Source organism: Calliopsis andreniformis, chromosome 4 (assembly GCF_051401765.1).
Source record: "Calliopsis andreniformis isolate RMS-2024a chromosome 4, iyCalAndr_principal, whole genome shotgun sequence".
Classification (NCBI taxonomy): Eukaryota; Metazoa; Arthropoda; class Insecta; order Hymenoptera; family Andrenidae; genus Calliopsis; species Calliopsis andreniformis.
The window spans coordinates 6,584,427-6,605,337 of NC_135065.1; the positions used below are offsets into that span (position 1 = coordinate 6,584,427).

General features: G+C 32.1%; 5 protein-coding genes across 6 annotated transcripts; 2 read left to right on the plus strand and 3 right to left on the minus strand.

The window, feature by feature from the left end:
- Positions 1 to 5: 5 nt before the first annotated feature.
- On the minus strand, positions 6 to 5,892 carry Med15 (mediator complex subunit 15). The gene is made up of 12 exons (XM_076376704.1): positions 5,761 to 5,892; positions 5,479 to 5,566; positions 5,260 to 5,311; positions 4,985 to 5,179; positions 2,073 to 2,332; positions 1,829 to 1,987; positions 1,638 to 1,756; positions 1,459 to 1,541; positions 1,211 to 1,372; positions 845 to 1,130; positions 671 to 773; positions 6 to 594 (listed from the first exon to the last, which is right to left on the minus strand). The coding sequence occupies exons 1-12, from the start codon at positions 5,829 to 5,831 to the stop codon at positions 265 to 267; spliced, it is 1,908 nt and encodes a 635-aa protein (XP_076232819.1). The 5' UTR covers positions 5,832 to 5,892; the 3' UTR covers positions 6 to 264.
- On the minus strand, positions 3,094 to 4,178 carry LOC143178224 (uncharacterized). Its single transcript, XM_076376754.1, has 2 exons — positions 4,088 to 4,178; positions 3,094 to 3,976 (listed from the first exon to the last, which is right to left on the minus strand). Exon 2 carries the CDS (start codon positions 3,952 to 3,954, stop codon positions 3,094 to 3,096), a length of 861 nt encoding a protein of 286 aa, XP_076232869.1. The 5' UTR covers positions 3,955 to 3,976; positions 4,088 to 4,178.
- A 347-nt stretch (positions 5,893 to 6,239) lies between the features above and the next one.
- LOC143178135 (deubiquitinase OTUD6B) lies at positions 6,240 to 8,045 on the plus strand. Its single transcript, XM_076376631.1, has 4 exons — positions 6,240 to 6,398; positions 6,588 to 7,002; positions 7,077 to 7,296; positions 7,376 to 8,045. The coding sequence occupies exons 1-4, from the start codon at positions 6,329 to 6,331 to the stop codon at positions 7,559 to 7,561; spliced, it is 891 nt and encodes a 296-aa protein (XP_076232746.1). The 5' UTR covers positions 6,240 to 6,328; the 3' UTR covers positions 7,562 to 8,045.
- A 163-nt stretch (positions 8,046 to 8,208) lies between these two features.
- On the minus strand, positions 8,209 to 11,242 carry Lysrs (Lysyl-tRNA synthetase). Of its 2 annotated transcripts, none has more exons than XM_076376630.1 (8): positions 11,193 to 11,242; positions 10,576 to 10,720; positions 9,842 to 10,291; positions 9,507 to 9,752; positions 9,004 to 9,426; positions 8,743 to 8,936; positions 8,480 to 8,642; positions 8,209 to 8,415 (listed from the first exon to the last, which is right to left on the minus strand). In XM_076376630.1, the coding sequence occupies exons 1-8, from the start codon at positions 11,225 to 11,227 to the stop codon at positions 8,305 to 8,307; spliced, it is 1,767 nt and encodes a 588-aa protein (XP_076232745.1). In that variant the 5' UTR covers positions 11,228 to 11,242; the 3' UTR covers positions 8,209 to 8,304. The 2 variants fall into 2 exon arrangements, with proteins under 2 accessions (XP_076232745.1, XP_076232744.1); XM_076376629.1 differs by lacking the exon at positions 11,193 to 11,242 and adding an exon at positions 10,795 to 11,115.
- A 347-nt stretch (positions 11,243 to 11,589) lies between these two features.
- On the plus strand, positions 11,590 to 13,791 carry Dnaaf6 (Dynein axonemal assembly factor 6). Its single transcript, XM_076376906.1, has 4 exons — positions 11,590 to 11,704; positions 12,374 to 12,576; positions 13,373 to 13,500; positions 13,662 to 13,791. Exons 1-4 carry the CDS (start codon positions 11,590 to 11,592, stop codon positions 13,789 to 13,791), a joined length of 576 nt encoding a protein of 191 aa, XP_076233021.1.
- The last annotated feature ends 7,120 nt before the right edge of the window (positions 13,792 to 20,911 follow it).

Below are 20,911 nucleotides of genomic sequence, written 5' to 3' on the forward strand. Positions count from 1 at the left end.
TAAATTTATTTAAACAAAAATATACATACGCATAACACAGAACCATTAAATAATTACATATTTTAGTCAATGCTTGCGTAAAATGAAATCATATCAAATTTAAATATTAGAAATATTTACATTGCAGTTAATTCAATTGACAACGAATATACATCAATATGATTGCTCGATTAGGCGATATTAAATACATAAATAACAGACAAACGTAGCACAATCCATTTGTAATTATTTTAGTATATAAAATATTTCGTATGTGAGAGAGTACTATAAACCCATTAATACAGTGCTAGAAGTAACAGGGGTTTGCGAAGGTGCACTAGCTTGTCTGACACTCATTTCCCAAGTATCTAGCAGTTGGGATACAGAAAATCGACGGGGAAGTTTTGTTATGCGAGCATTCAATGCCTTCTGAACAGCACAGAGGAAAGTTGTGGCATATTCATGAGGGGCCATAACGCAACGCGGTGGCGTTAAGGGATAATCCGCGGGAACCGTAACTGATACTGGCGGAACACATGGAAGATGACGATCGTCCAACCAGCATATCAACTGAATACACTTTGACCCACTTTGTTGTGCTGGATCAAGACTGACCTATATGTACGTGTAATAATGTGATATAAGCTTTTAGAATATGTTTAAAAGCGTAACGTAAAAACAAACAAATTACCTTAAACCGTTGATCCAATCGAGCTATTTCTCCTTGTAATACGTCTGGTATATCGCTAGGAGAATCTTCTAATTTTTGTTTCTTCAACGGCGGTGGTAGATTCCTGAAGAAGAAGTTCTATTATGTAATATTTTATAATACAATTATTTATAAAGAAATGTAAATATTATTTACTTTATTTCTGGGCCAAATAAAGCTTCTAAACATGGACCAAAAGTACGTTGTAATGTGTGGTTTACAACTGGACTTTGGAGGTGAGTGCTCACTGCTTCTAACAGTGGACTGAAGAAGTGATGTTCTTTCAGTGTTGTTACAGGAGCTCCTACACTAGCATCATTTCGTTTGAAATCTACTTTCTCGAGGACTGCTTCACATTTTAATAACGTTTCCATTGGCATACGTTTACTGGGATTCGATAGAATTTCTAACAGCTTCTTCATTTTGCTTAATTTATCGACATCTGTAGGATGTAAGAAGACGTATTTATATCCATGTATTAATATTACTACCTATAACTTGGAAATAGTTCAAGTTACTTACTTCCATCATTTCCCCATTTAGCAATCATTCTTCGTAAGGGTTCAATGTATTTACTTAATTGTCTAACTTTATCTCTATATGCTTGATCTTCCTGCTGAGGACTTGGGGTAGCTCCAACACCTCCAGGTGTATTTAAAGAGCTACTAGGAGACGGTGCCATACCTAAACGAATATCAATTTTTTATTGTTATCTTCAACCATAGAAATTTAAAATTTGAGTGTTCACGTCACAAATTATTTTAACATACCCGCAGATCGCTGTGGTCCTGCCATTATTGCGTGCTGTGGGCTTGGCGATGGAACTAATGCAGGAGATGCTACCATTTGATTGCTGCAAGTACATTTTTTACGATTGTAATTTATGATACATGTTTAAATGTATGGCAATACATTACTGTATTAGTAAAAATAATTCTACAATAGTAACCTTGATGGAGCACCTATGCCAGCTGGACTAGGAGCAGATGGTGATGGACTCTGTCGTAAAAATTGATTTGCTGTAACATTTCGAGGCCCTGGGAATCCAGTGTTTATCATTTCAGCTGACTGAAAATAATTATACATATAATAATTATAAATATATCTTAAAATAATGCTATTGATTCTTCGTTCATGTACCTTTCTTTGCATATGATTCAATTGTTGTTGCATTTGACCAGGACCTAATTGTCCTGGAGCAATTTGATTCATCTGTTGTGGCATGCTAGTTTGCATCCCACTTATAGCACCACCAATTTGATTCCCTATTTGATTGGACAATTGATTTTGCATTTGAGTCTGAAAAGTATTATAATTCGTTAGTTATTCATACATTCATTGGAAATGCTAAATATGCACATCTCTTATCATAACAAATACATACTTGCATGTTTTGTTGCATTTGTCCTGTGGTAATTTGTCCCATTTGATTAGGGACTACCTGGTTCATTTGTTGTGGAATATTTCCTTGTCCCATTTGATTCATTTGTGTCAACATTGAGTTATTTTGCATAGTCTGAATTGCACCTATATGACTCATTGGGCCACTTGTTTGGGTAGGCATCATACCCATTCCTGGCATTTTATTTTGCATGCCTTGCATTGTCATAGGTTGTCCAGGACGTTGGTTTAAGCTCTGCAGTACTGAAAATTAATAATATAATATCAATTATTTGTTAAATTATTTGTTACCAATAAATATGTAGTCATATTACTGAAGTTTGAAATGTTTCAATCTGTAATTCTCGAAATAAATCGAAAATTTCGTACAGAACTTTTTTATACGAAACTTCGTTACTAAATTGCATGGTAATAAAATTGATCGTAAACAGAATATGAAAATTAATTTTTAAAAGCTATCGAATACACGTGGAAATGACTAACCTATCCGTCTATTACTCATCATTTATGTTAGTGTTTGTAAACATAACCGATAGTATGATTCAATAACAGAGTGTCCTGTTTATATGTATATGTAGAAGTCCTATTAGTGGGGAATATGAATCATACTCATTCACAGCTTTTCAATACTTGTATCATTTCTTTTAATGTTTCATTTCATTCTTAATTTAATTTTTATTCCTTGTATATTTGAGAAACAGTATTATTTAACAACTTCGAATTTTTTCGTGAATGAAATTCTTTTCTAAGTAATGTATAGAATAAATATTATTTTTTATAGAATATGTATATCTTTTTTAATGCACGATTCAATTACAAACATGTACAAAACAATAGTACAATAGAAAATATAATTATATGAACAAATTGGAAATAAAGGATATCTTCTTTCTGATGAAAATTAAATATGACAATAACTAAATTTAATAAAAATAAATATATTATATTTTAAATTATTTGATCTTAAATCACAGTATTATAGTAGACATTATGTTCTAGCTTCTTCAAAATTCATTTTCAATAAAAGTTTCAGGATTCATAAAAATATCAAAAGCTTGTATCAAAGGCAGAGTGTAAAATATTTTCAACTTCTCTTCTAACTTATTTATAAAGATCTTTTCAGTTTTTCTTGATATTGATGTTTTATATATACATTCATAGTTAAGGTTCTCGACATCTAGTGTGTCATCCAAAGCTAGCTCTATAATAATAATATCTTGAGAACTTGTTTTCTTCATATCTGTAGGCCACGCATTTTCTTTCAACATTATTTTTAAATTGTTTAAAGATGGTTTCAGCTCAAACTCTATATCTTTATAGGTTCCTTTAGCTTCATCAATTATTCTGTATAAATGTATTAATTTTAGTACATATACTTCTAATAAATTCTTGACTTTTGACATAAGTTTAAGAACTCTTGATCCAATAGGATTATAAGTACCATTCCTTATGTTATTACTTAGATCTATTATTTCTGGTATTCTACTGCGTCCTGGACTAATATACCATTTGCGTAACAATTTAACATATACCAATGTTATTTTGTATCTGATACCTGGTATAGGTGTGTTCTCAGTGTCAGGTTCATAAAAATAACATACACGATTTTCCCCTATACAAACTGATAAGCCACATTGCTGTTCAATATTTGTTACAAGATCTGCATTATTATGTATTGTAAGCTTCCAATTTTCAAATATTAATTCTTCCTCTTTTCTATGTTCAAGATACTGACGAAATTTAGTTTGAGATGGAGAATCCATTAATTTTTTATATGTATCAGAATTATCTGAATCGTAGCCCGGACATTCACCTTCAACTGAACTTGAATAATTTGAATAATAAAAGTTAGTAAATTTGTTCATTCTTGAAACTCTGTTGTATATTCTGTAAACAAGTTAAACACTTTTTTAAATTATTGCAAAAGCAATAATTAGGTTAAGTATGTTTTCTTTCATAAAAAACAGAAAAAAGAGAAATATTCATTAAAATAGTTACTCTATAGTATTTACTGCATATAACAAATACAAAATAAAAATTTAAACTCAAGTATTGGTATGATTATGTTCCTTGATCCTCTATATACACCCTCTTTAAGTCTTGTAAACATTCTGAGTACCACTGCTTCATTCAAGGGCATTTTCGAAATGCGTCGTAGTACTACCGAGTTAGAATAGACGAAGACAGAATTGAATGCATGAAAGGGGAAACAAATATGCGTAAAGTCGCATTATTAGACAACATTGACCTAAATGCTGATTATACAGGTGTCCCACCTGACGTGACCACCTTGAATATCTCTTATTTTTTATGATAAAAAAAATACCAGAAGAAAATATTGTTTGGTTTAAAAGAGTAAATGGTCTTTCTTCGAGATTTCGAAGACGTCGATGTTTTTTTAAATGCATTTATCTACACATTTTTTTCACCACAAAATGATAGCTGAAATCAAGACAAATCCAATGGCCTATAGTACTATAACTTTTATTTTATAATTATTTATAGACAAGTTATTGAAATAGAAGAATAAAATTGTGCTATTTAAGACCTTGTAGTATGTATTAATGTATGTAAGTATGTATTAATGTATACCTATTGTCTGCTGTATCCACTAACTGTGAAAACTGTTTAATAAAACAAAATATCATGTTTCTATCAATTCTATTTAATGCATGTATCTTTTGAAATTTTTAATGTAATTTGCAATTACTGTTTTTTAAGCAATATAATAATTACAGAATACTTTGTGCATTAAGTAAAATGCAATATGAGAAATAGTCTTTCTTTCTCATGAAAACCTTTTTTCTTATTAGAAATTCTACTTTTTATTTTAACATAAAAAGTTGTGACTATTTTAATGGAAAGTTATAAAATTATAATAATATATATGCTTACAATTTGTAGCTGTGTTTGTAGGTGGTTGTGGAATTATTCCTTGAGGATTAGGTCCTGGTCCATTCATATTCATCATTTGATTATTGCCAGTTCCTTGACGTGCTAAGGTTTGTAATGCTCCAATTGGATCTGGCATTCCCTGATTTCCAGGACCAGCTGTGCCTGGAGCAGTGCCCCCAGCAGCTTTTTTATTGTCTAAAGACAAATGACATAATGTTTAATAAGAAGTTAACACATCATATTTGAATTTACATATTCATATTAATATGTATTACTTAGTTCTCTGACGTGTAGAATCAACCTTGCCACGAAACCTAGATATTCTTCCTACAATGAGAAAAAATACATTATGAATGGAATTAAATGTCAATTTGTTTGCATACTTCAAAATATTGTACTACTACATATAATAACATATGAAGAAACATAAATTAGGAATATAAATTAATTCTCTCATCACACTAAGAAAAAGAAAAAATAGAACTCTAACAAACCTTAGTTTTTGCCTTTTGAAAAACATGATTTTCCATGTCAATACTATTTCTTGTAGTGGGCATACCAGACATCTGTACAGCTTCATCTCTACGTAGGAATCATTTAGTAAATACAAGAACTCAATTAATTCACATTTTTCGTATAACAAACTGCGTAAAGATTCTAATTTTTAATTACTCTAATATTAACTCGTTTAGAATAGTTACTTTAAAATCATTTTTTATATTATTTGTATCCTCATAAAATATTAACTATTAAAAATTTAACATAAATTAACTTACATTTTCGCAACTACACTTTGCCGAAAACTTTGCGTTCTCCAAGAATTTTCATCTGTTGCCATTTTTAACATTTAATAATTAAATTAATAATTAAGATGATGTCCCAACTTTCGTTTATCAGAGCGACTAAACGACTAAACATGTCTATAGTAAACTGTTTGCTTTATGGCATAGTTTGTGAGATATATAGATATGATATATGTATATAAAATAAATAGCCTTTATGTAATCACGTTTCCATGAGAACGATCATTATCCTATTATATTTATTGTATCTAATACACTCAATTTTGTACTTAATGTGATACAAAGAAAAAGAAATAAAAACTGAACACTTAAAAAATGTATAATTAGTTAATTTGATATGATTAAAAGAATAAAAGAAACTTTGAAAATCATTAAATATTCGGCTTAAGTTTAAGAGAAATTTTAAACTATACTTACTTCACATTGGAAACAAAGAATTTATTCATGAAAATGCTGTGATACGTTATTCATTGACCATCGTGTTCAAGATTTTCTTCCTTTCGATAAAAGGTATGTTTTCTAAGTAACCTCTAAATTCAACATGGCAGAGTTAATGTTAACAGAGGATGAATTGGCACAGAAACATAAAAAAGAACGGAAAGAATTACAAGGTAATTAAATTTTTTCCAAGTTTCAATTTTTATTTTTATTTTTATATTTACGACACAAAATCATTGAAGGCATGACATTCACACATATTGCTCATTAATCGTTAGTATTTTAAAATATTTAGTAAGTACATTTTTTATGACATCGCGTCTACAATATAAATAATTTAATTGCTATATGTAAAATTCTAGCACAAATACAAAATTTAAAAAAATCAATCGGCAAGGGCGATAAGAAAAAGAAGAGAGAGGTTACTGAAGAAATCAGCCGCTTAGAAGACGTTTTGGATAAAAGACAAGAAGACGAATTGGCTAGATGGAAAGTTGCACATCTTAATATTAATAATGTTGAAAATAATAGCACAAAAGATAGTGATAATAAAGAAATAAAAGATGACAAGCAGTGTGAACAACCAACACATAGAGTTTCAAAAGCACAGAGAAGAAGAGATAAAAAGGCTAATGCAGAAAGGGAACGTAATCAAAGAATAATAGAAGAAGAAGCATTAAATGTTTTTGGGAAAAGAAACGTGGAATTGCAAACCATAAAGAAAATTCTTTATGATCGTGGTTTGATGATTTATGAAATTCCAAGTGATGGCCATTGGTAAGATATTTACAAAATATTTGATCATTTGTATAAACATTTATATTTTTATACTAATTTTATCATTTTTACAGTTTGTATAATGCTGTTGCACATCAACTTAAAGTTATAGGAGAAACACCACTGACTTTCCAAGAACTCAGAATGAAAACTGCTTTGTATTTAAGAGAAAATATGAATGAATTTTTACCATTCATTTCCAATCCAGATTCTGATGATCTTCTTTCACCTGAACAATACAATAAATATTGTGATGATGTAGCAAATACAAGTGCCTGGGGTGGTGCTATTGAGGTAAGCATAAATTTAAAAAAAAAAAGTACAATAAAATTCTCAACAATCATACTTATATCATTGTTTTTGCTTGAAATAGCTGCAAGTTCTCTCACATCTATTAAAATGTCCAATAGAAGTTGTTCAAGCATCTGGTGCTCCATACATTATTGGAGATAACTATAATAATGATAAGAAGATGATATTAACTTATCATCGTCACATGTATGAGCTAGGGGCCCATTACAACTCTGTTACTAAGTATGTGGAGGAAGAAGAAAGTTGATAAGGCTGAACATTAATTACTTGATAATGCCTCTAAGGGAAAAATTTATCAAGTAATTTCTTAATACTTTTTATTAAGATGAAGCATATGAATTACTAAAAAGCTGCCACAATATAAGTGTCCAGGAAACATATCAGTCACATTTTAAATTAATATTTTAACGTTTCTCTGGTAACTTTACCTAACTGAATATTTAAAAGAGAAGTTAGCAATTTTTGTCGATAGTAAGTTAAACTTAAGGTACTATAAACGTAACAGGAATCAATAGGTCTTCCCTTGTTTTTGTAAATGGTTATTGTATACATTGTATTTATTTAGAAATTAAATATTTGACAATATAAAAAAGCTGCCAGTGAATTGCAAGTACACAATTATTATTCAGTGCTTGCTTGTTCAAACTTTTTGATGTAAATATCTATTTATTTTTCTGTATGGTTTACTTTTTTTTTTATAATAAAAATTGAACTTTAAATGAAAAGTAAGCTGTTAAATATTTAAATGAATTTATTACAGAGGGAATATTAAGATTGTATGTGTGAATATATGCTAATACTTTGTGATGTGTTCTTAGTAAATTTATACTATTTTGATGGTGAGTAATGTATATAAAATATGAAATAAAAATGATAAGATAATGAAATTGACTATTAATTTTTGGAAGTGACATTTATTTTCTGCTCGATTCCATATCCAATGGTTTACACGTTGATGTAGAAATTAAGATCATAATATCAGTTCTTATTTCAATTTTCTGCATTAGTTGTATTACTTTCATTTTGTGTTTTATCATTTTCACTCACTTCTTTGTTTTTGTTTGGATCATCTGGTTTCATTTGTGGGAATAATAGTACTTCCTATAAACATATATCCACATTTAGTATCGCATATTTTTTTAAATTCTTACATATGAATAATTACCTTAATATTATTGGAGTCTGTGAGGAACATAGTAACTCGATCAATACCCATTCCCCAACCAGCAGTTGGTGGTAAGCCATATTCTAATGCTGTACAGAAATTCTCATCAATTAACTGCGCTTCATCATCTCCAGCTGCTTTATCTTTAGCTTGTTGCTCGAATCTATACACATAATAAATGAATTGTTATAAAAATTGACTGGAACATATTTTTATGTTATTGGTAATTATTGTAAACAGTTTTCTAATACTTAAAACATTACCTTTCCCTTTGTACTATAGGATCGTTTAATTCTGTATACGCATTACAAACTTCTTTTTTCATAATAAATAATTCAAATCGTTCTGTAAGACCCTTCTCAGAACGATGCCATTTTGCTAATGGGGACATAATTTGTGGATGATCTAAGATGAATGTGGGGTTGATGCAAGTTTCTTCTATAAACTCCCCAACAAGCTATTAAAAAGAAACACAGGGGTAAATATAATTATTCTAAAGTTACAAAGTTTTAATGCAATCTTACTTTATCTAGCAATCTTGCTGTTGTTCTTGGCGCAGGGCATTCAATTTCATGTTTGACACAGAGTTCACTAAGCATTTTAGTTGCTTCTGGGGTGTTTAATTCATCTGGTGGAGGTAACTTAACTTTCAATGCTTCTTCTAGACTTTTCATCATTGAAACACGCTTGAAAGGTGGAGTAAAATCAATTTCTACTGCTTCTCCTTCTGGTCCCTCTGGATGGTACGTTATTTTATAACTACCATGTATAGTTTTCACCATCCCAGATACCATATCTTCTGTGATAGACATTAAATCATTATAGTCTGCATAGGCCATATAGAATTCACAAGTAGTAAACTCTGGATTGTGTGTTAAATCTATTCCTTCATTTCTGAATTGTCTTCCAATTTCGTATACTCTATCTAATCCGCCTACAACCAGCATCTAAACATATAAATAATTATATATTAATGATTTTTTATATAACAGTATTTGTATCCAAATCGTATATTTTTATTTGTTACCTTGAGATATAATTCTGGAGCAATGCGCATGTATAAGTCCATGTTTAACTCATTGTGATGTGTAATGAAAGGTTTGGCAGTAGCACCTCCAGCAATCATGTTCATCATTGGTGTTTCAACCTCCAAGAAACCAAGTTCATCGAGAAATTTACGAACATACGCGACTATTTTTGCTCGTACGTGGAAAGTTTTTCTTACTTTATCGTTCAATATCAGATCTAAATATCGTTGACGGAACCTTGTTTCCTAATTGATTAAGATAATACTTTCGTTATAGTTAATTTTACTAATTGTAAGCGTGGATAACATATTTTAAGTTCAATCATTTTTTATACCTTATCCTTTAATCCAAAGTAAAGATTTGGTAACATGTGCAAACAGGGACTTAAAAGGGTAATATTATGTGCCATAATAGAAAATTCACCCTTTTTAGTTTTTCCAGGATTTCCAGTAATACCAATGATATCACCTCTTCTTACTTTGGAAATATCTGTGACAAACTTTTCTTCATTGACAAAATTTCTTGCATTAGCCATTACTTGAATTTTAAGTCCTTCTCCTCTGAGGTCATAAAAAATAAGTTTAGCGCCAGATTCCCTAATTGCATGTACACGACCAGCAAGACTATGTACTTCATTTTCTAATACTTCTCCATCTTTCAAGCTGTTGCTAAATTTCTCAATGAAAGTTTCCAATGATGTTGATACATGAAATTTATGAGGATATGGGCTGTCATTCTTGCTTTTGAGATGATTGACTGCTTGTGTTCTAAGCCTAATATATTCCTGAAAAAAGAAGATAATACATTTTAATAAAACATTTAAATTAAATATATTGTTTTTCATATATTGTTACAGATAATAAATTTAATCCTTCAGTGATAGCTTTTGTATATTATACAGACTCTTATTATTTTACATATTATCATCAAATACATATAGCATACATTATACCATGGTTCTGCTTACAACATTTTAAAATAATATTTCAATAATTGTAAAACATGAGCTTAAAAATGTTCTATTATTGAAAGATTAATCAACAGCTGTATTTTTAATATTATATTTACATTTGGACTAATTTCTTCTTCTTTGATATCATCTTTATCCTGAGCTTTGACTTGAGGTTTCTCTGCGGCAGCAGCAAGTGCTTTTGCTTCCTTCTCTGCCTTCTCTTTCAATTTCTGTTCTGCTTTAAGACGTCTTTTCAGTTCACTGTAATCATGATTGGAATGTGCCGTAGCTTCTATCTTTTACGTAAATGAATGCAATCCTTAAATCGTACGCACTTCGTATGAAAACGACGTATAGTTATTTGATGCAATTTAGATGGCTTTGCACTAAAAAATACCGGCAGTACCGCACCAACGAAACTTTTGGTTATGTTACACAACATAATTAATTAAAAGCGTCGTTGCTATTGCATCAGTAATTTATATGGATTTATATACGATAAGTCTAGTTAATCATAGGTTCTAATAAATTATCACTATTTAGTACGTGGAAAGAAATACATCAACGCAGACGGTTCTCCATAAAACAACGTGGATGGCCAGACCGTGACATCAGTCATTGCCCTATGTAGGTTATACTACAGCTATGATCATAGATAAGAAATTACCAAGCGTAGATACGAGAAAACAAGCTCGTGAATCGGATATTTTCCCGATATTATTATTTTACTCACTTTTTTGATAATTTTTCACCCGTAGTGTCAGCCATGTTAGTAATCCTTCCGTGGAAAAGGTTATCCCATCGCAGTTGGCAAACCTGCAAAATACCTCCATTTGCCCTTTTATTCTATCGCGATTTCATCCTTCGCGCATCATTTTAATCCTAAATTGATTTGCCACTTTAATAACTTCTTTTACAGTTTTTATTTAATTATTTCAATCATTATTGTATTCGTGGTGATTATTAAAATGTTGTGAGCACTGCAGTTCTCAGCGAAGACGAATTTAATTTAGTTTTGACCATTTGGCGGTATAATATTCAAAATTTGCTACCTTGACAACCATCTTTGTTGATTCGCATCTTTGGAATCAACCCCTTTCGACGAAAAGTGTTTTGCGTTTATTGAGAAGATGGAAGGTCGATTTGGAATCCAGGAATTAAAAGCGTTACAGGATTTAGTTAGTCCGCTGCAGGATAATTCGGATTCAGAAGATGATTTGCCTCAAGCTGGCGCGCGAAAATTTGGTGAGTTGAACAATTTTCGAGATATAATTGTTTCAACCTTTCTGTTTTTTATGTTACTTTATTCTGTAACGATTTTTAATGGTTTTCTTGCGAAAAATTGCATTGAAATTTTAATATAGGGCAATAAGAAGTATGAATATTAAAAAATGACAGGTTATTATTTTTAATAATTAGTGTTTGAGATATTGGGTTATACAATTTCTACTTACAATTAAAGAAAGTTGTCCTTTATTGAAAGGAAAAAATCTATAGTATTAAATTATATTAATATGCAAAATCCCTAAAATTGACAATGATTAAAACGAAAACTATATAATTTCAATTATTCTTGCACTTATTATTTTTTAATCAATAATCAGTCCGAATAAATTAATTTGAAAATTCAACAATACTCAAATGATACATAATTTGCGACAGATGGTAAAATAGAAATGACTGTTATTGATTATCGATAAGTAGGTTGTGTACTTACCGATTGTCGTAATATAACTTCAGCGCCATCTATCGTTCGCTACTGTTACAACTATATCACCAGGCTGATGAAGAGTGGTTAAATAAGAATAATTAAAAATATTTTCGATATTGTATGCCTGATTAGATTAAAAATAAATTTAGTGAGTGATACTTTTTCACCGATTACACACATAATGGAAAATAGATACTTTTAAGGGCCTGGTGATATTGGCGCCAAAAATGAGAAGCCTCAGGAGCACATGGGTCCTCATGCACCCCTGAAAGGCGAGGGTGATGATATTTGGCATCCATCTGAAGCAGTTCCGGTACACAATTCGAAAATCTACGATCCGAGGGAGGTGCCAGAATACCAGATGAAATTTAAACAAGCAGTAACAGCAGAAGATGTCTTCTTGGGAGTTAGTGTTGCATTAATATTTATTGAAGACACAATAAAATCAAGTGATCACTGAAAGCTTTTATCAGCTTGAAATTATATCAAATTTCGAATAGTGTGTAGAGGGTAGCATTTTCATTGTTTTCAGACAATTGATTTTGTTCTGATCATTAGCAAGTAGAATGCAAATAGTTCATGCTTGCTAATTTTCACACTCACTTGCACACTGAAATGAAGCTATGCATATTTGTTTTATGCTAGAGATTCTTGTTTCCTTTATGAAGTAATTATTGACTTTGATTTGGTTGTCAGTATTTTCGGAGAAATATTTATATTATTTCCGAATTTCACTTTAGAGACAGGTCTCTAATTCTTGATTCATTTTTTTCTTGTATTCCTACTACGTGTTTGTACAAAGAAGAATATTTGTTTCGCTTCTGGGAAATTGCAATTCTTCATTTTCTGATCTGCACCATTTAGTTTCTCTCAGCATCCAAATAATCAGTTACAGCTGCACAAGCTATAGAATATGAATTTGAACACTCAAGACCAAAAACTTGAAAGATAGAATAACAAAAAAATAGTGGGTACCTACACAGCTTGTTGTAATAATCATACTTCACTGCAACATCAGCTGTTCCACATCACCTAAAAAAAAAATATTACAATTGGTTTAACAAGAAACATCACTTAAGTGCCAGAAGTTGATTTTGATGAAGTTTGCTAATTTGAAGAATAGGCAGTTTTTAAATAACTGAAGCTTAAGTGATGTCCCTTATAAAACAAGGAGATGTAGAATGACACGAATAACAAATCAGATGGGCTTCAAAACGCCGAGTTCCGCTTCCTGCGAGTGGCTGATCATCTCAGTGAAGATGCCGCAGGAGACACGCGACAAGGTCGAGCTTTCCGTGGAATCCGAGGCGATCGACGTGCGCAGTCCAAGGTGAGGGAAACGTGGTACACGGCGCGGACGATTTATCGGCGATTTCGTGCGAAGTTTCATTGCTTTGACTCTGTATCTGGGGTGAAGAGGGCTGGAATTTCTTTGACAATTTTACGAGGCTGTAAATCTGCCTGAACGTAAAGCCAGTCACGATTTTCCAGATATCGGCTGCACCTTGCGACGCCGCATCCGGTTGATCCTAATACATCGTCCGCCAAGTGGCACACCAACACGTCCACCTTGGAGATCACGCTGAAGCTTGTACGCGAGCTGGACAACGTGAATTTTTAAGCTACGATTAGGGTAGACTGATGACCTCGCTGCTTTGCACATATCTGGAAGCGTGAATACATTTGTATCTGAATGAAACATGAAGCGTTGGATTTTTTGGAAGGGTGTATCCTTCTAAGAGGGAGGAGCAGTTTTATATTGCCATGGGGAAATTGGGAGTTGGAACGTGTAGATGTGACGTGTGCTTGGAGATTTGTGCACAGATTTGTGTACAGTGCTCTTTTATATTGTGGTTCCTGTTAAGAATGATTTTGTGCTCTGTTGCGAATACAGATTTATAGAGATTTCTTGGGAGGTTCATTAAGATTCGTTGACATTAGTTGAGATTTCTCACGATTCACCTAATTTCTCGGAGATTTCTCAGGATTCACCCAGATGTGAAGATCTTCAGTTTCTTCAAAATTTCTCATGTTATTGGGATCTATGGAGTTTACCAAAATTTTGTTTTTTCAAGATCTGTTGAGATCAATTAAAATTTCTTGGGACTTATCCAGTCATGCTTTTATGAATATTTATATTTCCCAAATGTAACAAACAATTGAATATATTAATAGCTTTCCTCTTACGATCCTATGTACCTTATCTGATATTGTTTTTTTCATCATCTGTTATGCATTTTAAGGCTCATTTCCACGTAAAATAAATTTTTCGCAAAAACCCATTTCCTCTATCACTCATATTTTAATTGTTCTGCAACAATCTCATCAATTATCGATCATTTCAGTTCTCTCGAATATTCAAGAAATATTCTTTTTATATTTAGATTGCTTTCGATAGCAGAGGTTTTAATTAAACCTCGCCAGCAAGGTTTCAATGAATTTATTAAAATAGGGAGGAGAGGCAACTTGGGGGAAATAGAAATCGCGAAATGTTCTCTGTTTCAAAATGCGCGCGCCAGCTTGCGTTTTTCATTCATTTATTCAAAAAAATTCTATGTTTACGTAATGACGTGGCCCAACCCTGTCTCTCGTAGCCTTGAAAGATTCGCGTTCTCTTCGCGAATTCGCAGGCACGAGTGTTTTTAACGATTGCTGTTCGCAGAAGTCTCAACCGATTCGGCAAACTCTGTGGACGTTTACTTTTAACCGCTTCTAAGGAGAGCCAATGTAAAAGTTTCAGTCGTCTTTAAACGTTGATCGCAGATTCATTTCCACAGTTTCGCTAACTTTTTTCACTGAGTACGCTGCCTTTCGTTATTAATTAAAACATTCATTTAAGGGAAAGAAGATTCTGATTGAGGCGGAATTACTCGTTCAAATTTTTTTGATTGATTAAATATTTTCTTATGAACTACGATTGCTTTAATTGAGGTGGATGATTGAAAGTGCTGCACGGAGTCGCTTTCTCACATTTGAAATGCGTGAAGTGAAATATACTACATCTACTGAATGATAAAATTGCATTTAGTGGATGCACTTGGGAACGTATTGATTTTAAATGTTTTCAGAAACATATAGATGACTTTTTTAGCAATAAACTTCTCTTATAATTAAAATACTATGATCTCACGACATGTACTTATAGAGGTGTATCTCAAGTATTCGTTTGCTAAGTTTACACCGATAAAATTTGCATGAAACCAAATATATGTAACATTTATATGTATAGCATTTGTAAACAATAAAAAATAGAAAACAGAAAAAAGTATGCAGCATTTATCAATTATACAAACACTATATTGTACAAGTTAAGTTAAAAGTGATCTAGCGACTTACTTAGATATTAATATTTAATTATACATGTAAGAATATTTCAATATTTAAATTTCTATACTTACTCATCGAAATCCATACGTAATGTTAATTGAAGATTTTTAATTTATATTTGACATTACGATATTCGTCTTTTCATTCTGGTTTTATGGACAGCGATCCTACGTGATAACAGATTATGTTTGTTTTATGCACACGCGAAGATAACAATTTTATGCATTCTTTAGCGGTGAAGGACAGGTCAGAACCGTGTCCTGTGTTTTACACGCTTTGTCATAGGAAAGGTATTTTATACAAGAAACTTCCGGCGACTTTCAAAACCAACTGAATGGAAATTTCACATCTAGCTCAAGGAGACTCCATACATTATTTACGTTGATAAATGGTTAAAAAAAAACGATATCATTATAATTAGATAGAGGCGTAGACAAAGTTATAAAAAAATCAAAATTTTAAAAATTACGGGTTCACATTTGATTCACTTTTATTTTTTTTTCAATTATTTGTCTGAATATGATATTTCATTGTTTTAATTAAACAGAAAGTCGTTATATGGAGTCAATTGTTTTTAATTATTTTTTCCTCAATAATTTAATAAATTATATGATATTTTGAAATTTTCGTACTATGTGTTTTTTTTTAAATATTTGATATTTTATCTAATGATTAATGATGTGAAGCTCCTTTTTGTTAATTTTAATTATGCAATTCATCGAGTTTCATCATATACGTATATTTATCTTTCCTGTTACGTTTCAAGAATAAAACACAAGGCAATGGAAGCACAAAACAACTTTCCCTTTCGAATTGCAAATGTCCATGAAGGATACAATAATTATGTGGAATATGAAATTAATAAAGATTTCTTATACAGGATGTTCCATAATAGACGTCCGAAATTTTAACACAATTCCAAAGTTAGTAATTGTGAAACATACACCTAAAATGCTCGAAAATTATGTCTGACTTGGGACTTATTCTACTGCCGAAGTGCATTAACCAGGTCAGATGCAGCAATGTCAGCAGAACAGTAAACATCTCCTAATCTACATGTTTATGTTACTTAACATGAACATTACATAACTCGTCTTGCCCAATATTCAACTCAGAAAATTAATAATCATATTATTGTTATATCTCCTTAACTCCCAGTAACCAGTATCTCCCTAACAACAGGCAAACTTCATTTATAGACTTCTAATTATGACATTTCAATCTTATTTATACTTGTAGAATACTACCGAAATATGTACAGGAAAATAGGGAACACCCTGTACATATTATACAATAATTTGTTGCTTTCCAATAAGTCGTTTTCTATTGCCTTCCGCCATGTATTAATATTTTCCCGCTTATCGGGGGCGAAACAAGGCGAACTCGTAGAAACAGATAAAGCCAAATCGCTTCACTAATTCTGGCAGAGGGATCAGCTTGAGCTCCCTGAACATTAGGATCGTAGTTCGTTGGGAAGGGGGAGGGATGCCAATTTGTCCCGGAAATTCGAACGTTTCGGGAACTTCGAAACAGTGCTCCTTCAGCGTGTTGACCTGTATGACCTGGCGGTGACATATTGCATAATGCAGCACGACGGCACATTGCGATGCACGTAGAGGGATGCACGCCGCGTTGTGGGAAACGCCAGTGTCCTCGATACAGAGGACGCGATTCTTCCGCCTGAATCGATTATCGGAGGCTGCACTCGATAATGTGGGCTCACGTTATTATTGCCACCTACGTGTTTTCATTTTCGAGGAATACAACGAGCATTTGAATCATTCGTGCGTTTGATATTATTATTTGTTGCTTTATAATGGTTGTTATACTTTGTACAGGATGTTCGACAGATGTCGGAAATTTTAAAGAGCGAAAGAGACGAAAATGAACATAGACAGATTTGAGTTTCAAGCTTCCTTTTCCAGTTATTAATTATTAAGAAAATATATGTTTACGAAATGTGTCTGACTTGAGACTTATTCTACTGTCTTCGCTGTGCGTGACCTGACTACTGCATTTCGACAGTAGAACAAGTCCCATGTCAGACACACTTCTGGTGTATTTTAGACATTTTTTTCAATAATAGAATTAATAACTCTAAAACGAAACTTCAAACTTAATTTTGTCATTCTTGATTTTCGTCTCAATCTAACATATGAAATTGTCATTTAAAATTTCTAACATCTGTTATTGAACACTGTATTTCTGTCTAGCTTTTCCTAATTTTTTTTAAATTACTTCAGAGGTACACTCCTGAACAAAAACCAGCACACTTGCGCTATAATAAATTGTTTATATTAACCTATAATTATGATAATGTAATATTTGTGATTGGGATATAAATATTACCTCCACGAACATTAAAATTGTATCCAACTCCATTGAAGAAAAGACTGAATAAGTGAACTAAGTCTTCCATTTTATGGTTTCACTTTGCATAGATTATTGCAATTTTTTGAGGTAGCATTTCAGTAGCCATTATAGTTTTCTTATTTTCTGACTGACATCTAGGTGAAGACTAAAAAATAGAGGGGTATGATTGGGATGAAAGAAGGAAGCACGTGCGACTGGATGAGAAGAATTCCTGTTATAGTTCCTATAGATACAAAAATAATTGGACAGAAAGAGTGCTGGTTTCTGAAGCACATTTCTGGAATACGTCATTCGATATTGCAGCACGACACAGCTTCGTCGCAATTTACAAACGTGGACGGAAATATTCGAAATGATCGAAGCTGTCGTAAATTCTTGCTTATCTATTCACACCATACCTGATGTTTGTAAAAATTTGCCCTGCTATTTTCAGCATGAATTGATGTCGATGCGATTCTTCCTCTAGGAAGGATCCAAGAACGTTCTTTGAAGGAGAAAATTTGTATTTCGTATCGAATTCCATTCTGCTGAGCATTTTTTCGTGCAATAAGTTCCACAGTGGTTTTCAAGCCAAATTTATGAATTTTAATATGCGTTCTGATCTTAGACCTTTTTTGGTACTAATATATTTAAAATTCCAGATTTACAAAACATAAATTTCTATTATTTTCACGATTCATCAATATTAGAGTAAAATTTTGTTGTTTCCAGTGTTATAACTTAGAGAAAGATATGTTCTTTGTTAAAATAATTCATGGAGGATTAAAGTTTATTAAAATTAAGGCTAAAACCCTTTAGTAGAATTATAATTAGGATTAATTTGTTAATATTGTCATTATCAAATTTACTAATTAATAACGTTCATCGTTGATCAACCAATTATGTTGACAACATATACTTGTTGTTTGAGTCTCTTAACAAAGGCTTCCCCGAACTCTGTGGGAAGCTTTTAAAGTGTACCGCAACGATATCAGTTTACCCAGAACAAGTTACATTGATACCATCAATATTCGGTTAAATTCGATGCCATGATTCTGCCAGTTATATCATTACAGAGCAGTTTGCAACTTCGTAACAGGACTCCTAATTACCTGAATACCGTGCATCGTTGAGCATCATTCGCATACATCAAACACGACAGTAGACTAATGTCGTTAAACGCTATCCGCGATGTGCAATACACATCCATCTCATTAACGAACACCTCGAGCCAATTATTATATAATATTTAATTATAAAAATGATAAAGATATAATTATTATATATATCTAGACTTTCATATGAAAAAGAATCCCCCACGATCGTATATTTTCGCTGCAAAGAATTCATCTGAATTTACTTTTGGTCGCCATTTTTATAAGCTCTGCCGCAATGAAATGTTGGCTCGCGATCAAAACGCAGCGTTAAAGAAACCAGTATGAATGCACCAAGTTATGAGCTTTCATAAAATTAGATAGAACATTTTTAATTACTCGGAGCCTGAGAGTCAATTTCGTGGTTAGATTCAGTTGTCTTTAATTAGTTGCATTGAATGTGTGCTGAAATAAAAAATCACCTGTAGAAAATTATGATAAGAATCTCGTTTAAAGCGCAGGACTGCGGTTCATTTTTATCAAGATGGTTTTGTAGATCTGTGATAATTAAACAGCAGTTGGTGAATCATTAATCTTTCATTTAGGAAAAATAGGAATGTACAGTGATCGTTAAAAAAGTGTGAATTGACATATTTTATTTATCTCAGAGGAACATAGTTCTATGTTTATTTGTCGTATTGGTATCATTAACTAATTTTGGGGAATTTCTCAGGCAAAAGATATTTAACATCGCTATTCTTTCGCACATATAAAATATTAGTTTCTCAAAATGCTGTAATTCTAAATAACATTGCAATAATTTTCACTCTTAAAATGTATATATTTATTTATTTTGGAAAATATTCTAGTTTTACGTGCCATTAAATAAAGGATTAAATTACCTTGTAGAAATTTTATGGTATTTCTGTTAGTATTTAGATCCAAAATTTTCTGTTACGGTCACTGTAATTCCATCAATCTGGTTTCACAACCAGCCTCCCTTCGCGCACGATAATTACTATTTTACCATCAGGTCGCTCGTAACAGTGAATTAGATCGCTGAAAGATATATCAGCGGCAGCTGGTGATCAATTCGTGACGAGATTCCCTGGATTTCGATAAATTGTTGGACAGTCGCGTAGAGTATTGTGAAATAGCTTCGGCACGTTTCCTACTGTTCGAAGTCTCCTGTGCATCACCAATCGATAAATTAACCGACAGATAATGCACACAGACATCTATGACGCGTGCTTGGCTGATTCGTCGACAGCACTCGTTGCTTGTGGCCACTGAAACATTCGTGTTAATTTTCTCCTTGACTTGTCATCGTTGACATACACCTGCCTCGTCGTGCAAGTGTAGTTTTTCTTCACAGTTAATTCAGAGTTTCTGTATCGTGTCTTTAATGATATTCAAATACGAGCTGAGAACCGAATTAGTCTTCATATCGTTAAACGTTTGTATTGAGATGGAGTCGAGCTGTTGCTGTGTTGAATGTTAATTTCAGGTCGAAAGGTTCGAGTACACTGTGTGAAAATGTGGTCACGTTTGTTTAATATGTTGGTTTAACGCTTATTGGCGTTTATTGTACGTGAGCCAATGACTTTTATCACTTTGTTTAGTTCCATTCTGTATGAATTTTAATGTGTGTTCAGATTGCTTCCAAACGCAGAACTTAATACGATATTATTTACCTTTTAAGGAGGAGACAATCTTAAAATATTCTTCACTCATATCATAACAGACACATTTCTATCTACAATAGTCGTCGCTGATAACCAAAATGCAGTTGATGTGATGTTAAAAAATTTGTGTAAAAAAAAAGAAACAAGGAAACGAAAAACCTGTTGAGTTGATCGATATCTGTGAACAGTGTATTTGCTATTTAAATGGGCGAATATTAATAGAGTTTGTATTAGGTCACTGATGTCTCACCGATGAACTCTCAGCCTGGTCTTGCCATTAAGT

Excerpts from the sequence above, each read along its gene's own strand:
- LOC143178224 (XM_076376754.1), bottom strand. The coding sequence starts at position 3,954 with ATGAACAAATTTACTAACTTTTATTATTCAAATTATTCAAGTTCAGTT.
- Med15 (XM_076376704.1), bottom strand. The coding sequence starts at position 5,831 with ATGTTAAAAATGGCAACAGATGAAAATTCTTGGAGAACGCAAAGTTTT. Across the intron at positions 5,180-5,259 it reads TCTACACGTCAGAGAACTAA|ACAATAAAAAAGCTGCTGGG; the intron begins GTAATACATATT and ends ATTTGTCTTTAG. Across the intron at positions 1,373-1,458 it reads AGGACCACAGCGATCTGCGG|GTATGGCACCGTCTCCTAGT; the intron begins GTATGTTAAAAT and ends ATATTCGTTTAG.
- LOC143178135 (XM_076376631.1), top strand. The coding sequence starts at position 6,329 with ATGGCAGAGTTAATGTTAACAGAGGATGAATTGGCACAGAAACATAAA. Across the intron at positions 6,399-6,587 it reads AGAACGGAAAGAATTACAAG|CACAAATACAAAATTTAAAA; the intron begins GTAATTAAATTT and ends GTAAAATTCTAG. Across the intron at positions 7,297-7,375 it reads CCTGGGGTGGTGCTATTGAG|CTGCAAGTTCTCTCACATCT; the intron begins GTAAGCATAAAT and ends TGCTTGAAATAG.
- Lysrs (XM_076376629.1), bottom strand. The coding sequence starts at position 10,901 with ATGTTGTGTAACATAACCAAAAGTTTCGTTGGTGCGGTACTGCCGGTA. Across the intron at positions 10,292-10,575 it reads AAGAAGAAATTAGTCCAAAT|GAATATATTAGGCTTAGAAC; the intron begins GTAAATATAATA and ends TTCTTTTTTCAG. Across the intron at positions 8,643-8,742 it reads CCTATAGTACAAAGGGAAAG|ATTCGAGCAACAAGCTAAAG; the intron begins GTAATGTTTTAA and ends TTATGTGTATAG.
- Dnaaf6 (XM_076376906.1), top strand. The coding sequence starts at position 11,590 with ATGGAAGGTCGATTTGGAATCCAGGAATTAAAAGCGTTACAGGATTTA. Across the intron at positions 11,705-12,373 it reads AGCTGGCGCGCGAAAATTTG|GGCCTGGTGATATTGGCGCC; the intron begins GTGAGTTGAACA and ends GATACTTTTAAG. Across the intron at positions 13,501-13,661 it reads ATCGACGTGCGCAGTCCAAG|ATATCGGCTGCACCTTGCGA; the intron begins GTGAGGGAAACG and ends ACGATTTTCCAG.